Here is a 24483-nt window from a genome sequence, read left to right on the forward strand (position 1 = left end):
AACGGACTGAAGGTGGCAGCAATGTAAGAATAAGGATGCTGGCTGCCGTTAAATGCCATAGAAGAAGAAGGAGACCGTTGACGATGCAATCTAAACAAACAATTATGATGAAATGTTCCAGTTGATTTGCGATCTCTTGTATGGAAAAATACATGAGAATGGATTAGAATTGCACTGTTGCTGAATTTAATATTGAAAGCGACAGTTGCTAGAATGTATGCTACATGCATAGGAAGATAGGGCTGCCACAAATGATTATTTTGATAATCAACTAGTCACCGATTATTTTTGCGATTAGTCGGCTAATCGGATCATACTTAAATTGCGGCTTATCGCACCAGCATATAGCTGCTCTTAGATATCCATCATTATTATCACTTTACCAAGGTGTTGCTAGGCCGGTAGCGTAGATTTATGTTGACGCTACCTGGCTATACCTGCCCGCTGTGCGTAAACTGATGACGTCATAGTGCGCAGTCCAAGAACTGTCAGCAGAGGAAAAGATTTAAAAGGTGAGACGTGTGTGTTGGTCCCAATATGGATATTCCAGATGATTTTCTCATAGACAGTACAACAATGAACAGCAGCCAAAGCAGCCAGCTTGATGAGGATGCACTGCCGAATTTGAAGAGCAGCGCGCGCCAGCCGACACGACAAAAGTTAAAGTGAGCCAACTTTTTATGTACGCGTTACGTGTTGTGTATCTCAGTAAAGTGATAATAATGCAAATAACATGCATTTGTTGTGCGGTATACATTTTCTGAGTCCCTCCGTCCATGCCGTTGCCTAAAATGACAGATATTCGCCGGCGAATATCTGTCATTTTAGGTGACGGCATGGACCTCGGGCCTCTGAAAATGCATACCAGCCTCCAAAAGCATGTTATTGTATTATTAGCTTCAAGCTTGAAGTGTTTAACGTATGTGCTAACTACAAAATCAAGACAATTAAAATGATAGCTCATTCAACTTTTACTTGGTAATAAAGTCATCCATTGAAGATGAATTTTATTAGCACTGTAACGTAGCGTTATAAAACATTAGCATTATCACATTTCCTATTCAAACATGACATTGCTGTTATAACATTTCAGCAAACACATATGTCTGCTAAGGCAAATGAAATTATCATTGTTAATGTTAACGTTTACAGGTAAGTAAGTAGCTCACTACAGACATTAACGTTAGCGGCTAACTAGCCTATTAGCTTACCAAGATGACTGTCTTGCTTCATCAGAATCAGCCACAACATGTTTCCTTCTCAGATGAAGCCAAGTTCTGCCTTCTAGATTTTGTATTGCATGTTTTTCTCTTTAATTTTTTTAAAATGCTCCAAAACATTTGAGCGCCGTTGCTGGCTAGCTATGATATTGTTTGGGCATAACTTTTCGGGTGACATCATGGCTGACCTGCATTACCTCTACTGTGCATGTGCAGCAAAGACAGAAAGGCAGTGGAAGGTACAGCGGCAGCTTTGAGAGAAAAACAAAGCTTAAAGAAATCAACGATGATGTTAATTATTAAATTAGTTTCCAACAATTCTGATAGTCGACGTAATCGTGACTAGTCGACTAACTGTGGCAGCCCTATAGGAAGCTATACAATAACTGCTGCATCTATTCAACTCTGATTATTCTCTGTATGAAGGAAAAACAAGGACTTTTTTTGCAGCTTGTGTGCGGTTCATTTCTCCAAAGGACTTTTGCTCTGAAACTCACCATCATTTAAGCTCGCCTCCAATAACAAAGCAAAATACTCCAAACTAGTTCCCATAGCAACGTGGAGAACGTAACCTGCAACAGTTGGAGCTGAATACATCCTGACCTGTAAATACACATGAACACGCCCATTCACATGCACACACATACTTTTGCTCCTGATCTTTCTCCCACAAATATGCTCAGCTACATCCTTCATTTGACATTTACTGCAACACAGAAAGATAATTTCATAAAGTTTGCATCCAAAAAACGTGTATTCTTTCTTTATATATTTCAAAACATCAAATCCAAGGTCAAAAGACAGGGAGAGAGAAAACGGCAGTTGATTAAAAGTGCGATTGAAGAAATCAAAAAGACAACAGACCAAGATCGCGGCATGGTGGGCAGAGGGGTGGAAGACTAAGGGATTCATAAAATAAAAATAATACAAACTCTAATTGAGCGCCTGCTTTTGCGCCAGGTTAAAAAGCAGTGTCAGTGTATCAGGCGCCATGTGTCGCTTGTCAATGTGGTTATACTGAACAGTTGCATAGTTATGTGCAGGGTGTGAAATGATGGATGTGTCATAAAATTAGAGCCCGACCGATATATCGGCCGGCCGATATTATTGGCCAATATAAGCTCTTTTCAAAGTACTCACTATCGGCCGAAATTTTGCCGATAGAACACCGATAATTTCTCATAAACAAAATAGTTACTGAAATAAGGTTTGTGTCGGCAATGTAAAATGTCCTTACACCGTTTGTCCAGTAGATGGAGCTCTGACTCCATTCAACTGAGAATTGCTTACACCCCTACTTAAAGTTCGTAGTCACACTGCACTGATCGGCTGACAAAAGCATACAAGTAAGTTTATAAGGATGTTGTTTGTAATAACTTTGCGATTACATTCACCCCACATTAAAAAAAAAATATCATCTGATTTATCGGCTATCGGCAAATCAGCCGATTTATCGATTATCGGCATTTTTTTCATCCAAATATTGTTATCGACATCGGCCTCAAAAAATCCATATCGGTCGGGCTCTACATAAAACACGTTTTGTATCCATATCAGACAATTTAAAGGAGTACACTAAGCTACAAGACTGATCCACAATCCAAACGTAAGGTGCAGAATTTTATCCTCATGGACCAACTAACTGACACACATTTTCCATCTTTCTCTGCTCTGCCCAAGACTGAGTAGCTCATTCAGGTGTGCAGCCAATCAAGCATTAACAGACACCTGAATGAGCTACTCAGGTGTTTGCAGAGCAGAGAAAGATGGAAAATGTGGAGGGTAGTTGGTGGCTGAGGGCCAGGGTTGAGAACATCTGCTTTGGAGAGATTTAGTTATTTTACCTGCATTGCCAACAGAAGACCTGGTGCCTCATGTACAAAGGCTGCGTACGCACAAAAACGTGGTGTATGTCCATCTCCGTGCTAATCTTAAGATGTATCAAAAGTGAAGTGACCGTGGAAATGTGCGGTGCGCCACGCCAAATTCATGGCTGCCGTATGCACGTTTCTAGAGCTATTGGTCCACTGCTGACACGTAGAGATTGTGCTGGGAAACTGTTAATGTGAAAACAAGAAGTCATCAGAGTGATGTGCACATCAGAGACACACTTATGAACAATTAACACACCCACGTGTTTGCAATTATAACCATGTGCAAAGTGATGCGTAAAATGGCGTTAACAATGGATGCATTGGCGTTGTTGGAGGACTTTGCAAATGGTGCAATCCGAAGTAAGAGTGTAAACAGGGAACGCGAGGATTTACATGCAAATGATGATAATTAGTTCATAAGCCAATTTCGATTACCAAGGCCACCGTTACTGGAGTTGCAAACAGAACTGTGGCTGGCCCAGAGCACAAGAAGGCGAGGAGCCAGGCGGTTGCCTGTGCCCACACAGGTGCTGACCACGCTGGGTTTCCTGGCAACAGGGGCTTTCCAGCGTGAGCTCAATTTCCAGGGAGTTTATAAGGATGTTATAAACTTATAACATCCTTATAAAGGATGTTATAAGTTTAGGATTGTGCCTATCAACCCTGAGCTGAGCCATGCTCATCCAAATATCATCCAGGTACATCCCATTTCAACATTAAAATGCAATTTGCAGCGAGAGCTGGTAATGCTGCGTACATCAGTAAGAGCACATTGAATTAAAAGGCTGACTGTAAATCTCTTCAAAATGAGACAAATAATAATGTGCCTAGTACGGTGGCTCGGATGTGACTATATACAGTAAGGAGAATTAATATGACATGTTGTTAGGTAGATAGGTTATTAGGTTTTGTCAGCATTAGTTTTGAGTTCTGCAGATGACACTGCATTCACATATACAGTTGTGCTCAAACGTTTACATACCCTGGCAGAATTTTTGCTTTTTTTGGCCATTTTTAAGAGAATATGAATGACACCACAAAAATGTTTTTTTCCACTCATGGTTAGTGGTTGGGTGAAGCCATTTATTGTCAAACAACTGTGTTTCCTCTTTTTAAATCAAAATGGCAAGAAAACTACCCAAATGAACCTGATCCAAAGTTTACATACCCCTGTTATTAATACTGTGTATTTCTCCTTTTAACATCAACGACAGTTTGGAGTCTTTTGTGTTAGTTTTGGACGAGGCTCTCTGATGGTAAAGCTGCCACTGAATATGTCTTGGACATATTATTTTACATTAATTACAAATAAATGCAAACAGTATGGCACTTTATGGTAAATCTGCACGGAGTAGACAGTTCTCAAAAACTGAGTGTCTGTGCAAGAAGGAGAAGAGTGAGGAAAGCCACCAAGACATCCTGACAACTCAGGAGAAGTTATGGACTTATGTGGCTATGATTGGAGAAATTGTGCACAGTGCAAGCTTTGCATTTGGCATCACTACTCTTAGCTTCATAGTGGAGTAGAACAGTGAAGGATTTTCTTTCATCAAAACAGATCAAATCCAGGCTTGCATCTCAGATGTACCTTCTGGCAATTTGTAACTAAACTTTCAGGTCTTCTTTTTAAGAAAATCCTCCTCTATACCACTTCACCATGAAGATGGATAAGTGGTGATACAAAATGCAAAGCTTGCACTGTGCATAATTTCTCCAATCACAGCCACATAAACCTATAACTTCTTCTGGGTTGTTTGGGTGTCTTGGTGGCTTTCCTCACCGTTCTCTGTCTTGCACAGTCACTCAGTTTTTGACAACTGTCTACTCCATGCAGATTTACCATAGAGTGCCATACTGTTTGTATTTCTTTGTAATTGATGTAAATAAAGTCCAAGACATATTCAGTGGCAGCTTTATCATCAGAGAGCCTTGTCCACAAACTACCACAAAAGACTCCAAGCTGTCGTTGATGTTAAAGGGGGCAATACACAGTATTAATAACAGGGGTATGTAAACTTTTGATCAGGTTAATTTGGGTAGTTCTCTTGTCATTTTGATTTAAAAAGAGGAAACAAGGTTGTTTGACAATAAATGGCTTCACCCAACCACTAACCATGAGTGAACAAAAACGTTTGTGTTGTCATTCATATTCTCTTAAAAATGGCCAAAAAAGCAAAAATTTTGCCAGGGTATGTAAACATTTGAGCACAACTGTAGATGTAACTGTTAACTGTGTTGGGTGGAAGGACAAGTTTGGGGAATCCCCAAATTACATCATGGGTGAAACCCCAACAACAAAAAGAAATATGGATGTTCTTATTCCGTTTTATGGCACAAAAACACTGGTGATATCTTTGAAAAAGTGCATACTTTTCTTGACTTTTGCTGCCTTTATTTGGAGGGGTGGGGGGGATTCCTGAAGAGAATTACAAAATTCTGTGCATTTTCTCGTATGTCCTCATCGAAACTCTTTCTAAGATTCAATCGAAACAATCAGTATAAAGTGTGTGCATACGTGTGTGTGTGTGTGTGTGTGTGTGTGTTGGGGGGGGGGGGGGGTACCAATGTTAGCAATTGCAGTGGGAATACCATCATAATTTGTATTCCCACTGCAATTGTTGTCTTTCCTCACTTTTGGATACATACAAACACCCAGTTTGACCAATGGAGCTTTAGTTCTGCAGTTTAGTCTGAGGTGAGAATAATTTAAAAATAAAACGTTACTGCACTGCTGAAGGTTTAATGCTAGGCTAACATTAGCTTAACCTTTTAGCACAGTTGAGCTGAGTGAATGCTTTAATTTGTAAATGGTTCAGTCAATTTTATTTTTACCAAATAAAGCTACAGCTTTTTTTTGTTACATCTGAGACAACAAAAAGCTCAACTTTAAATAACAGATTTTTTCGGGCATTTTTTTCCGGGTTTTTTTTTGTTGTTGTTGTTTGTTTGTTTTTTTACTTTTTAGTGTTTCTTGTGGAACCCGCCTGGGGACATGGTGGTTCAATTTTTTTTGGCCCAAATTATTGCGTTCCCTCGCAATAACCTAATATCATATTAAAGCTCATGCCTATCAGAGCACACAGTGAGTGGAATCAGGTGGGGGGAGACTGAATGCATATGTGTGCGCGCACACACACACACACATACAGCAGACAGCAACGGGATTCATGAGAGATGAGGGAGTAAGTTGTTACAACTTGCACAGCTGTAAGACTCCATATGAAATATAGTTTATTTATACAACAGTGATAGCAAGTAGCAACACCTGTTAGTGTGCCTTATGAACGTTTATGTTTTCTTTTCTTTTTACCGTCCCCTGTTGCTGTCTGCTGTGTGTGTGCGCGCACATGCGTTCAATCTCCCCCCCACCTGATTTCACTCACTGTGTGCGCTGATAGGCATGAGCTTTAATATGATATTAGGTTATTGCGAGGGAATGCAATAATATTGCGAGGGAACGCAAAAGTATTGTGAGGGAACGCAATAATCTGGGCCCAAAAAAATAAACCACCATGTCCCCAGGCGGGCTCTGAAGTTTCTTTATATTTTAAGAATTTTTTTTTTTTTTTTTGTCCTACAATCAGGAACATTTGCTGTGCAGGCAAGCTAAATTCAGATGCACTTCAAAAACTTCCAGTGATGAGCTGAACACCATGAAGTCCAGTGGGAAGAAAACATCTCTGAAGTGTCTTCAACAACTCCACCAGAGGTCAAAGCTGCAAAAGAGACCTTCATCTGGTTAAATGTCCCGAGAATCCAGCAAAACAACACCTGCTTCTACACTTCTAAATAAAACAAAGCCTCTTTAAACAGCAACTATTTTATTATTTTTTAAAAAGCTGTTTCATTTTATATTTTAACAATAAATGAATGGATCATTAAAAATGTCCACGAATCAAAGTTTAAAACATTCACAATCACTAGTCAAATTCATATTTTAAAAATTACTCTGTCCTGATCACAGCATAAAAGACAATCACATATTCTGATGTAATTACAAGTTGAACTGACTAAATTTAAAAAATGATTTCATCGTGACGTTTATGTCACATTAAGAAATCCTACTTTACAATCACACTGCAGGCATTGTTAAATTATCTCCTGTTGCATTTGTCATAATTGCATTTATGTACAGTGTCTGTTTTTCTGGTTGCAATGAGATATGACTAATCTACCAGACTTAAAAATGTACACATGTCCATGCTATTTTGTTTGTCTAAAAATAAATGCCCAAGGTTCCTTCCTTATGTTAAACAAGAAATCATCTAATCTGAACTAACAGGTAAGTTATAGTTTTAATTTATAGATGAAGAAAGTTTTCTAAAGAATCTTTTTTTTTCTATTTTAATTACAAGTGTTATAAACTTTTTTTTTTTAGAGCAATCAGAAATTAATTTTGAGGTTAAAAAAAAACAACTGCAAGGATTTTCTTCAGAAAACTGCAGTGTATAAATAAGAAGTTTTGTGACACATTTCTGCCACTGATCTGTATATAACACAGTGTTTTATACAGATCAGCTGTTTTCTGCCACTGCAGTGTTCTGTATTTTGACTTGATGCCTCGTTTCTATTGGACAATGCAAAGCTACGTCACAGTGCACAGCAGCGAAAGTTGGACTGGGTTGAACTTTGATCTCAGCAGCTTGACGACATGCGGCAATGCGCACTCCCGGCAAAGGGTCACTTGTAGCTCGTTTTTCACGTGATGCGTCTCATTGAAAATAATGCTTTTTAGATTGATCTGTGACGCTTCTGCCGCGGCTGACGCTTCCGGTGTGAAAGGCCCATAAGTGATTACACAGCCTCATCATAGACTCATCTTGGCTTATAGCATGGAGATAGTGTCTATCAGGCTTCTACTGACTCTTCTACAGGACTCTGTCCTGATAACAACATTAAAGGCAATTACATATTTTGGTGAAAGTACAAGCTGAAATGACTATAAAAAAATTCATCATGAGGTTTATGTCACAGAAATCCTACTTTACAATCACTGCAGTCATTGTTAAATTATTTCCTGCTGCATTTATAATAAACATTTGTATTTATTTACAGTGTCTGTTTTTCTGGTTGAAATGAGATATGACTAATCTACCAGACTTAAAAATGTACACATTTCCATGCTATTTTGTTTGTCTAAAAATAAATGCCCAAGGTTCCTTATGTTAAACAAGAAATCATCTAATCTGAACTAACAGGTAAGTTATATTTTTAATTTATAGATGAAGAAAGTTTTCTAAAGAATCTTTTTTTTTTTTTTACTATTTTAATTACAAGTGTTATAAACTCTTTTTTTTAGAGCAATCAAATTTATTTTGAGGTTAAAAAAAACATTTGCAAAGATTTTCTTCAGAAAACTGCAGAAAACTTGATGCCTCGTTTCTATTGGACAATGCAAAGCTACGTCACAGTGCACAGCAGCGAAAGTTGGACTGGGTTGAACTTTCATCTCAGCAGCTTGATGACATGCGGCAACGCGCACTCCCGGCAAAGCGTCACTTGTAGCTTGTTTTTCACATGATGCGTCTCATTGAAAATAATGCTTTTTAGATCGATCTGTGACGCTTCTGCCGCGGCTGACGCATCTAAAAAGCAACGCGTCTCATTGAAAATAATGCTTTTTAGACAGATTTTTGACGCTTCTGACGCTTTCACTGTGAAAGGCCCTTAAACTGTAATATATCCACAGTTACATCCTGTTTTCCAGTACTGTCTGTACTAACTCTAAGCATGGAGGAAAGATCCCTCACCTCCTATGGGAAGAAGGGAGGTGAGTATTGAGATCTAAATACCCTCTGGCCACCCTGTGGGGCATAACAGGTACTGAGGGAAAGTTTGGACACTGTATCCCTGGAGGATGATATTGAACAGTCTTACAATCAAACACTAAAGAAAAGTAATATGCTGAGATGTTAGTACATGCAAGGTACAACACCACCCAGTCTTGAACGGAAGACTTCAACAAAGAAAACAAATATACCAGCCATTTAGCAGTTGAACCCTCAGTCACAGTGATTTTTTTTTATTACTTCCTGCAAATTTATTCAAATTAATGACATAAAAATATGCAGTAATCAACATTTAATTAACAGTTCATGAAAATTTCGTGTCTGTGCAATTTAAAAACTATGTTCTCAGGGCTGCAGCTATCGATTATTTTAGCAATCGAGTATTCTATCGATTATTCTGGCGATTAATTGAGTATTTGCATAAAAAATTTATTTTATTAATTTTCTTAAGCTTAACTTAATGGTTATACCTGACAGAGAAAATGATAAGTCAGGACTGTTGCAGAAGGTGGCAGTAATGCAACAATAAGGATGCTGGCTGCCATTAAACGCCATAGAAGAAGAGCGAGTAGGTTTGGTTTATGTCACAAGAGCCCGTTTTGAGGTCGGAGTACATTTCTGCATTCACAAAATGCCTCAAGAGACCACAAAAGAAAAAAAAAATGCATAAAAGTACTTAGTTTACGCATATTTGTTGTCAATCTGACTAAATCGTCGGACTCTGACCCACTGATTGGGGAGCTAATCTCGTTTCCTCAGCGGAGTGTGTGTGAGGGTGCATTTGTTTAATATCACGGGAGCGCAAACAGCCTCATTTCTGCTTAAAACTGACTTTAGAATGATTTAAGAGGTTTTTCTTTGTCATCTGATGGTTAATAATCCCATTAATCCATTTGATCGCTTTGGGTGAAGAGAGTATGTCTCAGATGAGCTGCTGAGCTCCGAAATGATGCATGCGCAGTGGAGGCACGGCGGACCAATTTTTAGGGGGGACCATTCGGTCTGCAACACTGGGTCTGAGCACGGTTTGAAATAAATTAGGATGTGCTTAAAGGTTAGAAACATGATGCACTTGTGAGTCGATCATATCTGACATTTTATTTGGGGCTCAAAATGGCGGCGGTTGCTACTGATACTTAGCTCATGTCTCCAATTGTGCAGACAACTCTTTTAAGCATTTTCGTCATGTTTGTGTCACCTGTTCAGGACCTGTCAGGTCCGCCACACACTACAGGTGCACCAACTGACACAGTGTTGATAAGGGAGAAGGACGAGGTCCAACTGGTGCATTTCAGCTGCCCGCCCTTTCAGTGAAACCCTACCTTTGGGTGCCCACCAAGAACACTGTGTCACTGTGAAAATTAACACCAAAGTCTGCATCAAATGTATCGCCGAGCTTTCGGCTGGAATCCATGAGAGAAGCTTATCAGGCTTCCCCGAGATGCATGTGAACGTGTCCTCCTGTTCGTGCATGTGCCTGTGCACTTGTTAAGGAACAGAAAGAGGATGGGCAGAGACAGAGCAGCTGCTACGTCTTCAGATTACTTCCTCAAAAAGCCCAGCTACAAACTACATTGAAATCATCGTAATGGTTTTGCAATTAAATATTCACATGCAGCACATTTAAAATTCCAGTAATTTATCAAACTCCAATAAGAAACCAGCAGGCTCGCGCTGTGGAAAAAGATCAAAATAACATCTGTACATGACTGAAGTGATACATGGGAATTTTGCTTACGAGGTCTATTAGAAAAGTATCCGACCTTATTATTTTTTTCAAAAACCATATGGATTTGAATCACGTGTGATTACATCAGACATGCTTGAACCCTCGTGGGCATGCGAGAGTTTTTTCACGCCTGTTGGTTACGTCATTCACCTGTGTGCAGTCTTTGAGTGAGGAGTGGCCCACCCTCTTGTCGATTTTTTCATTGTTTAGGAATGGCTCAGAGACTGCTGCTTTGTTGATCAAACTTTTTTCAAAACTGTAAGGCACAACTGAGTGGACACCATTCGATAAATTCAGCTGGTTTTCGGTAAAAATTTTAACGGCTAATGAGAGATTTTGGTCTGGTAGTGTCGCCGTAAGGACGGCCCACGGCGCCTGACGGCGATCTGCACTTCAAGGCGGCAGCGTCTCGCCGTTTCAAGTTGAAAATTTCCACATTTCAGGCTCTGTTGACCCAGTAAGTCGTCAGAGAACAGAGAACTTTCAGAAGAAGTCGGTATGAGGAGTTTATTCGGACATTCCATTGTTAACGGACATGAAAAAACGTGCGGGCAGAGTCGCATGTCGGGCCGGACCGCGGGGGGTCGCAACAGGAAAAACACCTCCGTTGGAAACCTTAACGGGCAAGTTGGAACATGCCCAAGCTGTTAAACAATTTATCAGTTACTCACTTGTTGAAAGCCATCAAAAGCCGCCTGAATTTTACAAATGGTTTTCAACACGGAGATGTTTTTCCTGTCGCGGCGCACACAGATTTGCCGAGTCGTCACGGAAACGACTCGGCGAATTTGCGCGCACGTCTTTCATTAAAAAATGTCCTTAAACAGTGGAATGTCCGCATAAAGTCCTCATGCCGGCCTCTTCTGAATCTTCTCTGTTCTCTCACGACGTCCTGGGTGAATTAAGCCTTAAATTAGGATGTTTTCAGGTCGAAACAGGCCGACGACGGCACCTGGAAGTGCTGCACGACGTCCCGCTCTGTGGGAAGTCCTTACACCGACAGAAACACCCCATAATCTCTCATCAGCCGTTAAATTTTTCACCGAAAACCAGCTTAATTTCTCGAATAGTGTCCACTCAGATATTCCTCACAGGTCCAGAAAAAATTTTGATAAAGCAACGTGCGCCGTCTCGAGCAGTGTGTGAAACAAAGGAATTCAGCCGAGAGGGCGGGACCACATCTCACTCAAGGCCTGCCTACAGGGAAATGACGTCACTGACACGCGTGAAAAAACTCACGCATGCGCACGAGGGTTGAAACATGATTGGTGTAATCGCACGTCATTCAAATCCATATATTTAAAAAAAAAAATAAAAGGGTTGGTTTATTATCTAATAGACCTCGTAGTATCCAGTGAAAATTCAGTGTCAGATGCAATAGGGAGATCACAAATGGGCTTTCCATACCCATCCATCTATTCATTTTCTGTACCTGCTTACTCCAAGTAAGGGCTGGGGAAGGTAAGCTGGAACCTATCCCAGGATCCATGGGGCAAGAGGCAGGGTACACCCAGGACAGGACACCAGACTATCACAGGGCCACATACAGACAGACAATCACAGCTACACCCTCACTCACACCTAACATGCACATTTTTAGAAGTAGGAGGAAGCCAGAGAACAAGGAGGGAACCCATGCCAACATGGGGAGCACATGCAAACTCCACACAAAAAGGGCCAGGTGGGAAGTGATCCACTTTCCATACTCGGTCATCAAAACCCTCGTTACTAATGACCACCACCAGCAGGGTAACAGCAAATACTATGCCACTGTTGGGCAAAAGAGGAGGAGGAGAGGGAGAAGGTGAGTGAGAGAAAGGCTGAATAGTGGAGGAGAAGTGTACTGATACTGACTTAGGTAGGATATAATTCAGGACCAGGATAATGCAATAATGTAATAACAATAATGTACAGTTGTAGTAACTACAGAAGCAACAGCCACAACATGAAATTATAGTAAAGAGTAGTGCATGCCAGGCTAAAAAGAGAGGCAAAGATCTGGGAAAAATAATGTGTGTGGTTTTTTTTGTTTGTTTGTTTGTTTTTTTGCCAACAAAAAATGACAGATGTGTTGTTTGCTTTGAGAGTGCTGAGTATCGAAGTACAGAAACGGCCAGAAGGAGCTGCATTGTGTGTAGAATGTTTATGATATAGTGCCAAGGGAGGAGCTGCCAAGGGCATTGGCAGTAAAGTATGTGAAGGTGGTGCAGGATGTGTAGGAGGACAATGTCACAAGATATGCAGTAGGAATGATGAATGGGTTCAAGGTGGAGGTGGGATTACATAAAGATGGACTCTTGAGTCCTTTCGTCTTTGCAATGTAAAGGACAAAATGATGGATGGGATGAGGGAGGAGTCTCTATGGGCAATCATGTTTGTGGCAATTCCAGAGTCTGTTTGGGCCACAAGAAAAAATTCACAGGGAGCGTCTCCAACCAGCGTTCAACCCCTTAATATTATAAGTGTAGTTCTTTGTTTTTTAATTGATGTGGTTTGAGCATTATAGTCATGATGAAGCAGACAGCAGCTGCACTACAGAACGCCAAAAAACCTGGTCTAACATCAAGTGTAGTATATTTTGTTTTTTATACGGCACAAAATTCAAATATGCCTCAAATGGCAGAGTTCCCAGTCTGCCCACACCCTGAATTGACAGCCATTAACTGAAATAAAAGTACACACTAATGGAAAAATTACAAAATTTCATCTTACTTACAAGTCCCAAATGCACTTGTGCTGTGTGCTTTAGACAGTATACTATCAAGACAGTGCCAAAAGAACAGAGTGCAGAAAGGGTGGAGTGTGTGGAGAAGAGTGGCAGGATGGATTTGTGATAGAAGCGCATCTGAAAGAATAAAAGGAAAAGCCTACAAGATGGCAATGGTGGTGGTGGAGCTGAGAAAAAGACAGGAAAAGAAGGTGAAGATGCTGTAAATTTAGTTTGGAATGATGATGATGATGATGATGATGATGATGATGAGTAAGGACAGGATTAGGAATAAACACATCAATGGGACAGTACAGGTCTGACAGTTTGGAGACAAAGCAAGAGATGTGAGATAGAGAAGGGTTTTTTTTTAGATGTGCAGGAGGGATACGGGACACATCAGGTGAAGGATGCCGAGAATGGAGCCACTAGGCATGAAGAAAGGACAAGACCAAAGATGCAGGTGGCTGGTGTGACAGAGGAACATACAGAGGACAAAGTAAGATATATATATATATATATATATATATATATGTATATATATATATATATATATATATATATATATATATATATATATATATAAAAACACATAAACACATCTACTATACATTAAATCTGTATCAAGAAGGCATACTAGTGAGGGAAGCCATCAAGATTCCCGTGGGAGTTCTGAAAGAATTATAGGCTTCTGTGGATGTTAATCGACAAACTGGGAATAGTCAACCCAGTCTCACGGCAAGTCATGATTCAGCAGCACACAATATACATTAATCTATTGGTTCATGATATTGTGATGAAAAGCGCCTAATTTTTGTCACGGCAGCAAGAATTCATTCTCATTCATTCCATGATGGCTGCACGAAATTAAAAGTGAAGCGGGGGTTGGGGGTGGTTAATGTTAGGGTTGGGGGAAGGAGTAGGGTTTGGTTATGGTTAAGGTTAGGGTTGGGAGTGGGAGTAGGGTTAGTAACAGTGAGTTTAAAAAAACCCAGTCATGAAAATTTGACTCATTTCGTGATGGTAGCACGAAAAAAAAACAAAAAAACAAAACGTGAGACTGGGCTAGAATGGTGCAACATTTGCCTGTTGCATCTCCATTCAAAGCTTCATGTTGGTGTGGAGTAGAAATGGATTGTAGAAAAACAGATCAAATCTAGACTTTGGTTTCTCATGTGGCTTCTGACAAACTGCAACTGAAATTTCTCACTCTTTTTAAAAAAAATCCTCCTCTGCACCACTTCGTCATCAAGCTGCATAACTGGAGATGCAACAGACAAAGGTTGCACAATGCATAGTTTCTCTAATAAGCGAAGTGCGCAACGCATCTGCGCATGCGTGGGTCAAACGGGGGCAAAAATCCCAGCTACCACACTTACACTGCTCCCACTGAATTTCGTATACAGTAGCATTAGCGGACTGTAAAAGTTAAGGCTTTTGCAGGGATTGTTTCAAAGGCTTTAAGCCTTAAGCGACACATACAATAATGACAGGGACGCATTGTGCTGTTTTCAAATGCTTGAACGGAATTTATAGGCTTGAAAGTTGGCTGAAAACACACGACACCTCCGCTGAGTCCAAACAAAGACGGAAAGAAGAAGAAATGTGGTCGTAAACCTCCGTTCATTCTACACAATTTCGCCACAGAAAAGAAAGTTCCAGATGGACGTAAAAGTCGGACTAAAACTAAGTTTTTTGCACACATTTATTTTGTCAATATCCTGAAACCATGCCGCTGTTTTTGTGCATCGGCTTATAACTGTAATGTTGCGCTATGAATGACGTGGCGCGTAATATTGTAAAATTGACATGTTCTATAAACAAACTGCATGCATGCACATATCACTGTATGTCTGTCAACTTATCAAAACAAACGTGACACCAAAGAAGTTATACATGAGACTCACCGTCATTGTCGTCATTATGAAGCCGGAGTCGCAATTTCTCATCCCTGCTTAGCAAATATTCTGCAATATCCACAGTTTCAGTCTCTGGACTTCGTCTAACCATCCATCAGTTGCCTTCAAGGGGTCAGAAATTTGTTTTTCTCGAACTATCAACAAGCACGGGTCATTTTCGACAGCGGCGCTTTTCCTCCTTTGTCGGCACTAATGGTACTTTCTGTACAGATGCAGCATATGCAAGCACAACCAGCTCTTCTTTCCATTTCTGTCCACTGCCGTACGTAGTCCTGGTTGTAACAGGCAATCCGTGGAGCTTACAAAAACGCTTTAAATCGTCAACTTTCCAGCGGTTGAAATGATCCAAATCACAGCACTCCTCGCTAGCTTATAGCTTGTGGGTTGGTAGCTGAAAACTTTACCCTGCCCATAATGCACCGTGCAGCCTGAGATGCGCACTTCGCTTATTGCAAACACAGAACCTCTAATGATTTCAAAGTTGTGTGGGTGTCTTGGTGGCTTCCCTCACTAGTTTCATTCCTGCACAGTCAGTCCATTTTTAAGAACTGGAGATTTACCACAAAGTACAACCCAGTCTCACAGCATGTCGTGATTCAGCAGCACAAAATATACATTAATCTATTGGTTTGTGATACTGTGACGAAAAATCATTCTAATACATTCCGTGATGGCTGCATTAAATTAAAAGTGATGCAGGGGGGTCGGGGTGGTTATGGTTAGGGTTGGGGGTGAGCTAAAAAAAAAAAAAAAAAACGGTCACGAAAATTTGACTCATTTCGTCACGGGAGCACGAAAAAAAAAGTGCTCCCGGGCTGCAAAGTACCATACTGTCTGTATTTCTTGATGATTGATGGAAATAAGGTCCGAGACATATTTGACAAGGTGGAAATGTTCATGTATCCATCCCCTGATTTGTCTCAAGAAAGCTGGCTGTAAACGTGATGGTTTTAAAATCCTTATATCTAGAATAAACTGCCTCTGTCCCAACTTTTTATGGAATGAGTTGCAGGCCTGAAATGTAAGAATAAATGTACATTAACAAATGAAATCAAGGTGACCCTACAAAACATGAAATATTTTGGGTTCAGACTGTCTGCAATGAAACAGAAGTTGAAATAAATGTAAGGATCAGTACATTTTTATTTGTTTGTTTTTCATTTTCCACATCGTCCCAACTTTTTCTGATTTGGGGTTGTAGTCCAAATAAATTATGTGGTTCGGTTCAAAGATGATTTGCACAACTTTTCTTCAATTTAATAAGGTTTTTTTTTATTTCACGCAACTCCTGTTAAATTACACTTCGTCAATCAAAGTATTGTAAATACAGCGATGGGTCGATTCCCAATTGACACTGACCAAGCACATCACAAATGGCTGCTCCAGTTCTGTCACATCCCTTCAGGTGAAACCACGTCCAGCCGGCCGCGGACGAGCAATGAACAGTCTCAACTCCAGAACATGTCAGCAACTTAGAACACCGAGAAAAATGTGACACCGGTCACTCTCGCCACACCTTCCCAAACATCACCGCCTCTGTTACTAAGAGTCATCAATGCACATTTATCATCTGCAATAACTTTCAGGAACATATTAGTCATGCAACAGGTCGGAACCGTAGACTTCCTGAACACATTCTCTACAGTGGCTTCCCAGCAAGTCTCTTTGAAAAGGAGATTCCAACTGTCGAGTAACTTAAATGGCGACCCCGCGGATCTGACACACACACAATGAATTGACAGTTCTCTCACATCTAATCTTGATGTTCCCCTAAGCTATGTACGTTGTTGCACCAGTGAACCTGTTGTCGCTTCAAAAGAAAAACACACCACCCTGAGATCGTGAGAACGCTTGGAAGTGCTAGAAACTTTGGAACTAGAAGGAAATCTAAATAATTTGGCTTCAATGTTCACAACAAATACATATAGCAGTAAAGAAATTCAAATTGGTTTGTTGTTATTTCTCTCTGTGCTTACCCCTTTCTTAATATTTGGAATTAAAAAAGAGCCTAACTGAGTGAAACATACAACAACAAAGCAGAAAGTAAATGTAGCTTTGGGATTTCTTGTTACGCCTCAGGTTGCTCTGTCCTCCTCACAGACAGGTGAGGGGAGCCATCAGGAGGAAGGAGCAGCGGATGTGGCTTTTTCTCCAGACAATACCGGAGCCTGAATTGGAGCACTTCCCCTTCACCCAGGATCAACTGGGGAGTATTAATGGATTTGGAGTGGATCATCTGATGGCTATCGCCTTTCTGTGTTTTGACTCACCAGGCCCTGACAAACCCAACACACATCTCCATGTGTTTGTGCACCGTGGTGCAATGCAGATGTTCACACCCACGTTTTGCTTCATATTCTCTCTATATTTATTAGCTTGCACGTTCCTCCATTAACCTGCAAACCTGGATGTGCGTGAACTTGCACTGCCTGCAACAAAATGTTTCACAAATTCATCGCTCATTCAATTACACACCTTTTAATTCCAGGTGAAATTAAAGGTGAGGAGAGAGCACTAAATAGAATTAAGTCAGGTTTTGTTATCAAAGCCTGTAAACAAGCACCTAACAGGCTGGAACACTGTTTGCCTCAACAAACCAAAGCTGTCTGCACGTGCTTAATATCACCTGTGGTTCGGACTCAGTGAGAGCCCACGTTTGTCTCTTTATCCGTCAAACCTGTCATCAGGTAATGCTGCATATCATTTGTGCAACACTGATATCAATTAACACCAAGTCAAGTCCTGTGAACTGCAAAAATCCTGCTTTATTTTAAAATGTAATACTTAAAAAACACACAACCAGAGAAAATCTGAAAGTGCTAAAGAAAAAAAAAGCTTATTCGCCCAATAAGCAGCACAAACTGCTGACAAGAAACCATATGAGCAAACATACCTATTTCAGATCATTTCATTCACACAATCTAATTAAAGCAATATAAGTTACAAATGACCAAGTATTGTGCAGAAATGTGCTTATTCTTTTTTCTGTTTTATGAGTTCTGTGGTGTTGATTATTTTCATCAGGATACAGTTTGGAATTTTAAGCGTAAATTATACAAATTCAGGTGACTGAGGCAAATTAATTTTACTCATTAAAATACATTCAATTAAGGCACAAAAGCATCAAACTCTGTGCTAAAATTTGCATTACATCTACATAAAGCAACCCATATTATTTTAAGACTGTTCACACAATAAAAATTATTTTTTTAAAAGACAAATAATGAAAAAATAGTTTTAAAGTTCTGCCTGATAACGCTGAACTAATTCTGCATTTATTTTCTAACACAAAAACCCAGAATTTGTTTAGAAATAAAATGAAAAAGGAGTAAAATTGCACATAAACTGCAATTTCAAAACAATAAATTAAGATATGTAAAATATATTAAACAAACAATAATCTATTGCAAACGTAATTAACAACAAAACAAGCATAATTACAAAAATCACATTATTTCATAAATGATAGCAAATAATTGTAAATTCTATTCAGCACACTGAACTGAACAACTAAAACCAAACAAGATGAGAAAATAACAGAAACATGAGTGAAAAATAATTCCCAAAAAAGCCAGCAGACCACAGGAAGAGAATAAATAAAGTCACACATACAAAACAAAAGCTGTTCATATGTGATAATCCATAAAAACGACCAAACAGAAGCATAATAAAAGGTTTTATGTGTTTTCTAAAAATATTTTTGCCTTCAATGTCATTAGAAATTCATTTACTGCATCAGGCATGTTTTATAATTTATGACAGTATTTTTATGAAGTGTTTTAAACTTTTAAAGGCCTCAAGATTGAATATTTACAACTTCTGCACTTTTAAACTAACATTTTGGACCCTGCGCGTACATGTCTGCGCCATGTTACGCCCGCGTATCATTTGGCGCAGTTTGGCCCTGAATCTGTGTGATTTTTCTCTGTGTTTTTCCAGCTTTCACGCTTAAATCTCGCGAGTGAGCCGGGGCGGACGTGGCGCTGTGAGCGGATGCGCTCACAGGACGCACACAGCCCCACGGATGGACATTTTGCGTGGCGTGATTCCGACTATAGGCGCACAATGAGCAGTAGGGCCATGATGGCAGCCATTACGAGGCTCTCCAACAGTGCCACGGCCTGCGTGCGTGCGCACGACCTACGGGGAGTGGCGCCGGATTTTCACACCACGTTGCGCCTTTGCGCGCCGCAGAACACCGAACATCTTCACACACACACACACACACACACACACACACACACACACACACACACACACACACACACACACACACACACACACACACACACACACACACACACACACACACACACAAAGCACTCGAAAATCACGCAAGCAACACGGCAGCTCGACCGTTCCAGGCCTTTAAAAGGTTTTGAGCTGCGAACAAAAGCTGGGACGCAGGAAAAGTGGAGCCTCCGCGCGCACGTGGAGAGGGGGAGGATTGGGTTGGAAGCGCAGAAAGTGCGGATCACGTGTTTCTCCACCAGGGGTTTGAATATTTACCTTTTTGTCACGCAATGTACTCCTACAGCAATGCCTGTGGCTGTAGGGGGAGAAAAACAGACTGATCTATAGGTGCGGAGGGAACACAGGCTTTAGGATCCGCCACAGACCAAGTATTTACCCACTGCGCGTGGAAAAAACACAGCCTTCTGTTCGTGTTTGTTTAAAACAAAAAGTGGACATAAACAGCTCATCATAAAGCAAATGTTCCCAAAAAGTACATTGTTCGTCACATGTGCGCTCTCACAGCAACCAGACAACTCACCAGCAATTACACACGAATTATTCCTTCAATTAACAAACATGCAGTTAAATTAACTACAACTGTTACAAATTTGTTGCAGTTTGATCCCAAAACATTTATGTTTGCTTAATAAAATCAGGCAATCTTTGTATAGTGGAAAGTTAAATATACTTTATTTTTAACACAAATCTGAGGATTCTGTGCATCATATTACTGTAAATTTAACATTCTGGTGCATTCTGGCAAATGTTAAAATTTTGGTGATAAATTAAATTATATATATATTGGATTTTTTTCACTCTTTTTTGCTCAAAGCCTGAATTTGGTGTTTCATTTAACTCTAAAAGGAATTAAGCTTGTCTTCAATCAAACTGATAATTTGTAGAATTAGAAATTGATTATATTTGCTTTTAATTCAACTAAAAGTAATAATTTGGTGCGTATATCACTGTGGACTGTAAACATTTGCATTTTGGGGATTTTTGGGGGGGTGAGGGAGGGGTTTGGTGAACACTGATTTTGTATAATTACAAATATTTAATTGTGGTTCTTACAAATGTGAGAATTCAGTACTTTATAGCATTGTAAACTGAATATCTTTGCTGGTATGATAAAGGTGATGTGTTGGTCCTTTATATCATTGCAAATTGAAGATATAATTATTTTGTTTGGAGAAATGTGAAGATTTTGGAGTTTATATAAATTAATCCAAATATACTGGGGGGTTTGACCACATTACACCCATTTGGGTGTCTCTTCACTGGCTTCCTGTCACTGTGAGATCAGATTTTAAGGTTCTGCTACTAACCTATAAAATTGTTCACAGACTGGCACCTCCCTACTTAGCTGACCTAATTAACCCCTACGTACCGGCCGGGCATTGCGTTCTCAGGGTGCAGGACTACTTTATGTCTCTAGGGTGAATAAAAAGTCTGCGGGTCACAGAGCTTTCTCTTATCATGCCCCTGTTCTTTGGAATGATCTCCCTGCGTCAATAAAACAGTCAGATTCTGTAGAGACTTTTAAGACCAGACTTAAGACGCACTTATTTTCCCTTTCGTATGGCTAACATATGCGGGTCACAGAGCTTTCTCTTATCATGCCCCTGTTCTTTGGAATGATCTCCCTGCGTCAATAAAACAGTCAGATTCTGTAGAGACTTTTAAGACCAGACTTAAGACGCACTTATTTTCCCTTTCGTATGGCTAACATACTGGCATAGTATGTTACTATGCTTTCTACCCTTTTAAATTCATTTTTTTTAGTAAACGAAGTGTGCTGCGGCCTCAACTTTATCTAAAGTCTGGATCTTTTAGTGAAGTTTAGGGCTAGCGGCCGGCGATCACCTTAGTATTTCTTCTGTTTTTCTTGTTGCTCGGATGCTGACAAGTGATACTGTATTTGTTGTCTTTCCGATGCCTGATTCTGTTTTTCTCTCTGAGGTGCGGCTCCATCCAGAGATCAGAGTGGTGTCTACTTCTGCAATCCTCCCGTCCTGTGCACCAGCAAAATTTCCTGCATATTCGTTTTGTCGATTGTATCGGTAGCATGGCCCAAGCACCCTTTTGAGTCTGGTCTGCTTGAGGTTTCTTCCTCAAATCATCAGAGGGAGTTTTTCCTTATCACTGTCACCTGTGTGCTTGCTCTAGGGGTTGGTAAAGTTAGACCATACTCGTGTGAAGCACCTTGAGGCAATTTTGTTGTGATTTGGCGGTATATGAATGAAAATAAATTGAAAAATTTAAATGGGGGGGGGGGGGGAGTAGGAGGATTGATACTATGTGCTACATAATATTTTCAAATGTATATTTTTATGTATGATATGAATGTAAAGATATGATGCTTTCTGTTATTACAAACTAAATATGTTTATTGGTTTTTTTTGTTTTTAGACAAATAATTTTTATTATATCATTGTCAAAGATATTTATTATTTATTGTTTGTTTTTAACAAATGTGAAGATTTGGTGCTACCTGTTCTAGACTGAATACATTTGGATTTTGAGGAGGACAAATATGTTTTGATGCTTTGTATTATTGTAAATTGAATATATGTTTATTTTGTTTTAACAAATGCGGGGATTGTTTGGTTTATATCAGATAAAACTCTTAACATTGAGTCTTTTTCTGAAAAATGTTACTTTTTGGCTTTACATCATTCTGAAAAAAAAAAAAAAAAAAAATATATATATATATATATATATATATATATATATATATATATATATATATATACACACACCCAGGACTTTGACAAAATTCAAGGAGCATTTTTCTGACATTTAAAAGGACTTACTTATAACAAGTGAATAATAAAACATAAAACTAACTCGCCCATGTGCTTATGTTGGAGAGGAAGTGATTTGGACAACTTGAGGTAGGAGTCACAGCAGTGATTGTCGGTTGTGATGCAAATGTTGAGACTACAACTTTTTTTTCGCTCATTTCAGTTCAGTCATTCCTTCCATTCCCAAGTGAAAACCTGAATTTTCCTGGTGCCGAACCCCAGAGCAGATCTGGGCAAAAAGGGGGGAATCCTGTTGCTATATTTCACAGCGGAAGCCTACAGGTCACGCAGTGTATGTGTGTGCGCACTGTGGGACAATGTGTGCGTAATGAAAGAGAGGTGTGCGCGTGTTTGAGGCCTACCTCATCTTTTTGGGCACGGAGTAGTCTACCTCTATCACCTTTCCGTGTAATTCCGCTTTACCTGTAAGGGACGAAAGTGGAGATTGTAACGTTAGCTGCAGAGTCGGAGGCCTGCAGCGAGGCTTTGAAATGTGCCACTGAAAAGGGCGCAAAAGCGAGAAAAAAGCTGTGCAACAGGCGGCGGCGGGTTTGCATTCAAATATTAAAAATGTTTTTCAATCACTTTGCAGTATTTCGGCGCCAAAAAAATTAAGCCTGATAAGGTGATATAGTGTGCGCGTGGAGGGGAAGGGGGGGGGGGGTGGTTTGGGCAGCCATGCTTTCCACTCCCACAGTCCTTACATTGCAATGAGGGGCATGTTGTCTCCCATTGAAGAACATCAAAGAACACAGGGTTTTAAAAACACCGACTTGAACACCTTTTTTGTTGTTGTTTGTTAATCGGGAGTTGTGCGGGTTCGATCGGCGCTCCGTGGCGCGGCTGCGCGCTCCCTCTGTGAGTGGTCTGGCGCAGCACAGAATTAGCGTCCTCACCTCGTTCCCCTCTCAGCTACCTGTTTATTAGCCCTTTCCTCCGGACCCCCGTGACCCACCTCCACGACACCTCGTAAAAACATACACGGACACCACAGGAACACGGATCTGGCGAGTTTTCCGCGCTCGCGTCGCTCCGCTCTCCTCAATAAAATCAAGATAAAAAATAAGTGAAAAATAATTATGCCTGCCCGAACCGTGAGACCACCCCATACATTTCAGCGGGTGATCGCAAAGTAGCGTCCTGCACTCCGTCGGAATCTCCAGAAAGACGCGTTATTACGCGCGTTCATTGTACAACAGCGGCGCGTGTTTTCTTGACGCAAACGGCCCGTAAAGCCCCGGAGTGTGTCCGGTGGTTGTTCATTTACCGATGTTTACCCCCTCCTCCTCCTCCTCGTTTCTTTTTCGGACCGTGCGTGACACTGTCTAAACTCCGGTGGCGGCACACCGACGCGTCCTGAGTGAAAACACAAAGCTTTTAGTTTTGGGCGCACGTTTTGCTTCCAGATCTGTTTGTGGGCTTTTTAAAGCAGTTTGAAATGCGTCCGCTGTCAAAGCGCAGCAGCATCACTCGTGTCAAATCCACACTCACCATGAAGAGCCTCAATCGCCTTTATGGCCCAGTTCTGATCGGGGAAGTCCACAAAAGCATAGCCGGATTTCAGCAGCACCTCATCGGCCACTGGCAGCTTCCTCTCCCCGAAGAGCTGCTTCAAGTCCTCGACAGTGACCGAAGGACTTAAATTCCCAACATATAGTTTGTTCATGGTCTGAAAGGCGAAAAAAATAAAATCTCTCTCTCTCTCTCTCTCTCTCTCTCTCTCTCTATATATATATATATATATATAAATATAAAACCCCCAAACAAACCCTCCAAGAGATATCAGATCTCACAGGAAGAAAGACGATATTGAGGAGGAAAAAAAATTAAAAGTCCTTGGAGGGGGGTGGGGTAAATAAAAAAAAAACTAAAACAAAACAACAATCACCCCCCTGGAAATCCTGTCGGCAACCCCCCAGCAGCAACTGTGCCCCTGGTCAAACTCTTTTAACAGGGACTGGAGGGGGGGGAGGAGGAGGAGGAGGAGGAGGAGTGGAGGGGGGGGGGGTGTCGTTGCGATACGACGCTGCTCCGGAGCCAACAAGCACCGCCCCTAAATATAAAATCTGCCTTCAAAATATTAGAGGAAAAAAAAAAAAAAAAAAAAAAAAACAAGGTGCTTGGAGGCGCGTGGATCACTCCAAAGTGGGTCCAATCAGTGAGGGCGGGGCCCAAAAAGGAAGGAGAGGGACCCTTACATCAAAT

At 40.5% G+C, this 24483-nt stretch overlaps 1 protein-coding gene across 1 annotated transcript in view; it reads right to left on the reverse strand.

Annotated features, from left to right (window-relative positions):
• The window catches only part of igf2bp2a (insulin-like growth factor 2 mRNA binding protein 2a), a 216242-nt gene extending 192064 nt beyond the window's left edge, over positions 1 to 24178 (reverse strand). Inside the window, exons 1-3 of the mRNA XM_034187013.1 lie at positions 24025 to 24178; positions 23770 to 23963; positions 22641 to 22701 (exon numbers count right to left, since the gene is read on the reverse strand). Of these exons, the coding sequence (XP_034042904.1) occupies positions 22641 to 22701; positions 23770 to 23944 (236 nt within the window). The 5' untranslated portion in view covers positions 23945 to 23963; positions 24025 to 24178. The remainder of the gene's footprint in view (positions 1 to 22640; positions 22702 to 23769; positions 23964 to 24024) is intronic.
• Between the last annotated feature and the right edge of the window lie 305 nt (positions 24179 to 24483).

The sequence above is a fragment of the Thalassophryne amazonica genome, chromosome 14 (genome assembly GCF_902500255.1).
Source record: "Thalassophryne amazonica chromosome 14, fThaAma1.1, whole genome shotgun sequence".
Taxonomy (NCBI): domain Eukaryota; kingdom Metazoa; phylum Chordata; class Actinopteri; order Batrachoidiformes; family Batrachoididae; genus Thalassophryne; species Thalassophryne amazonica.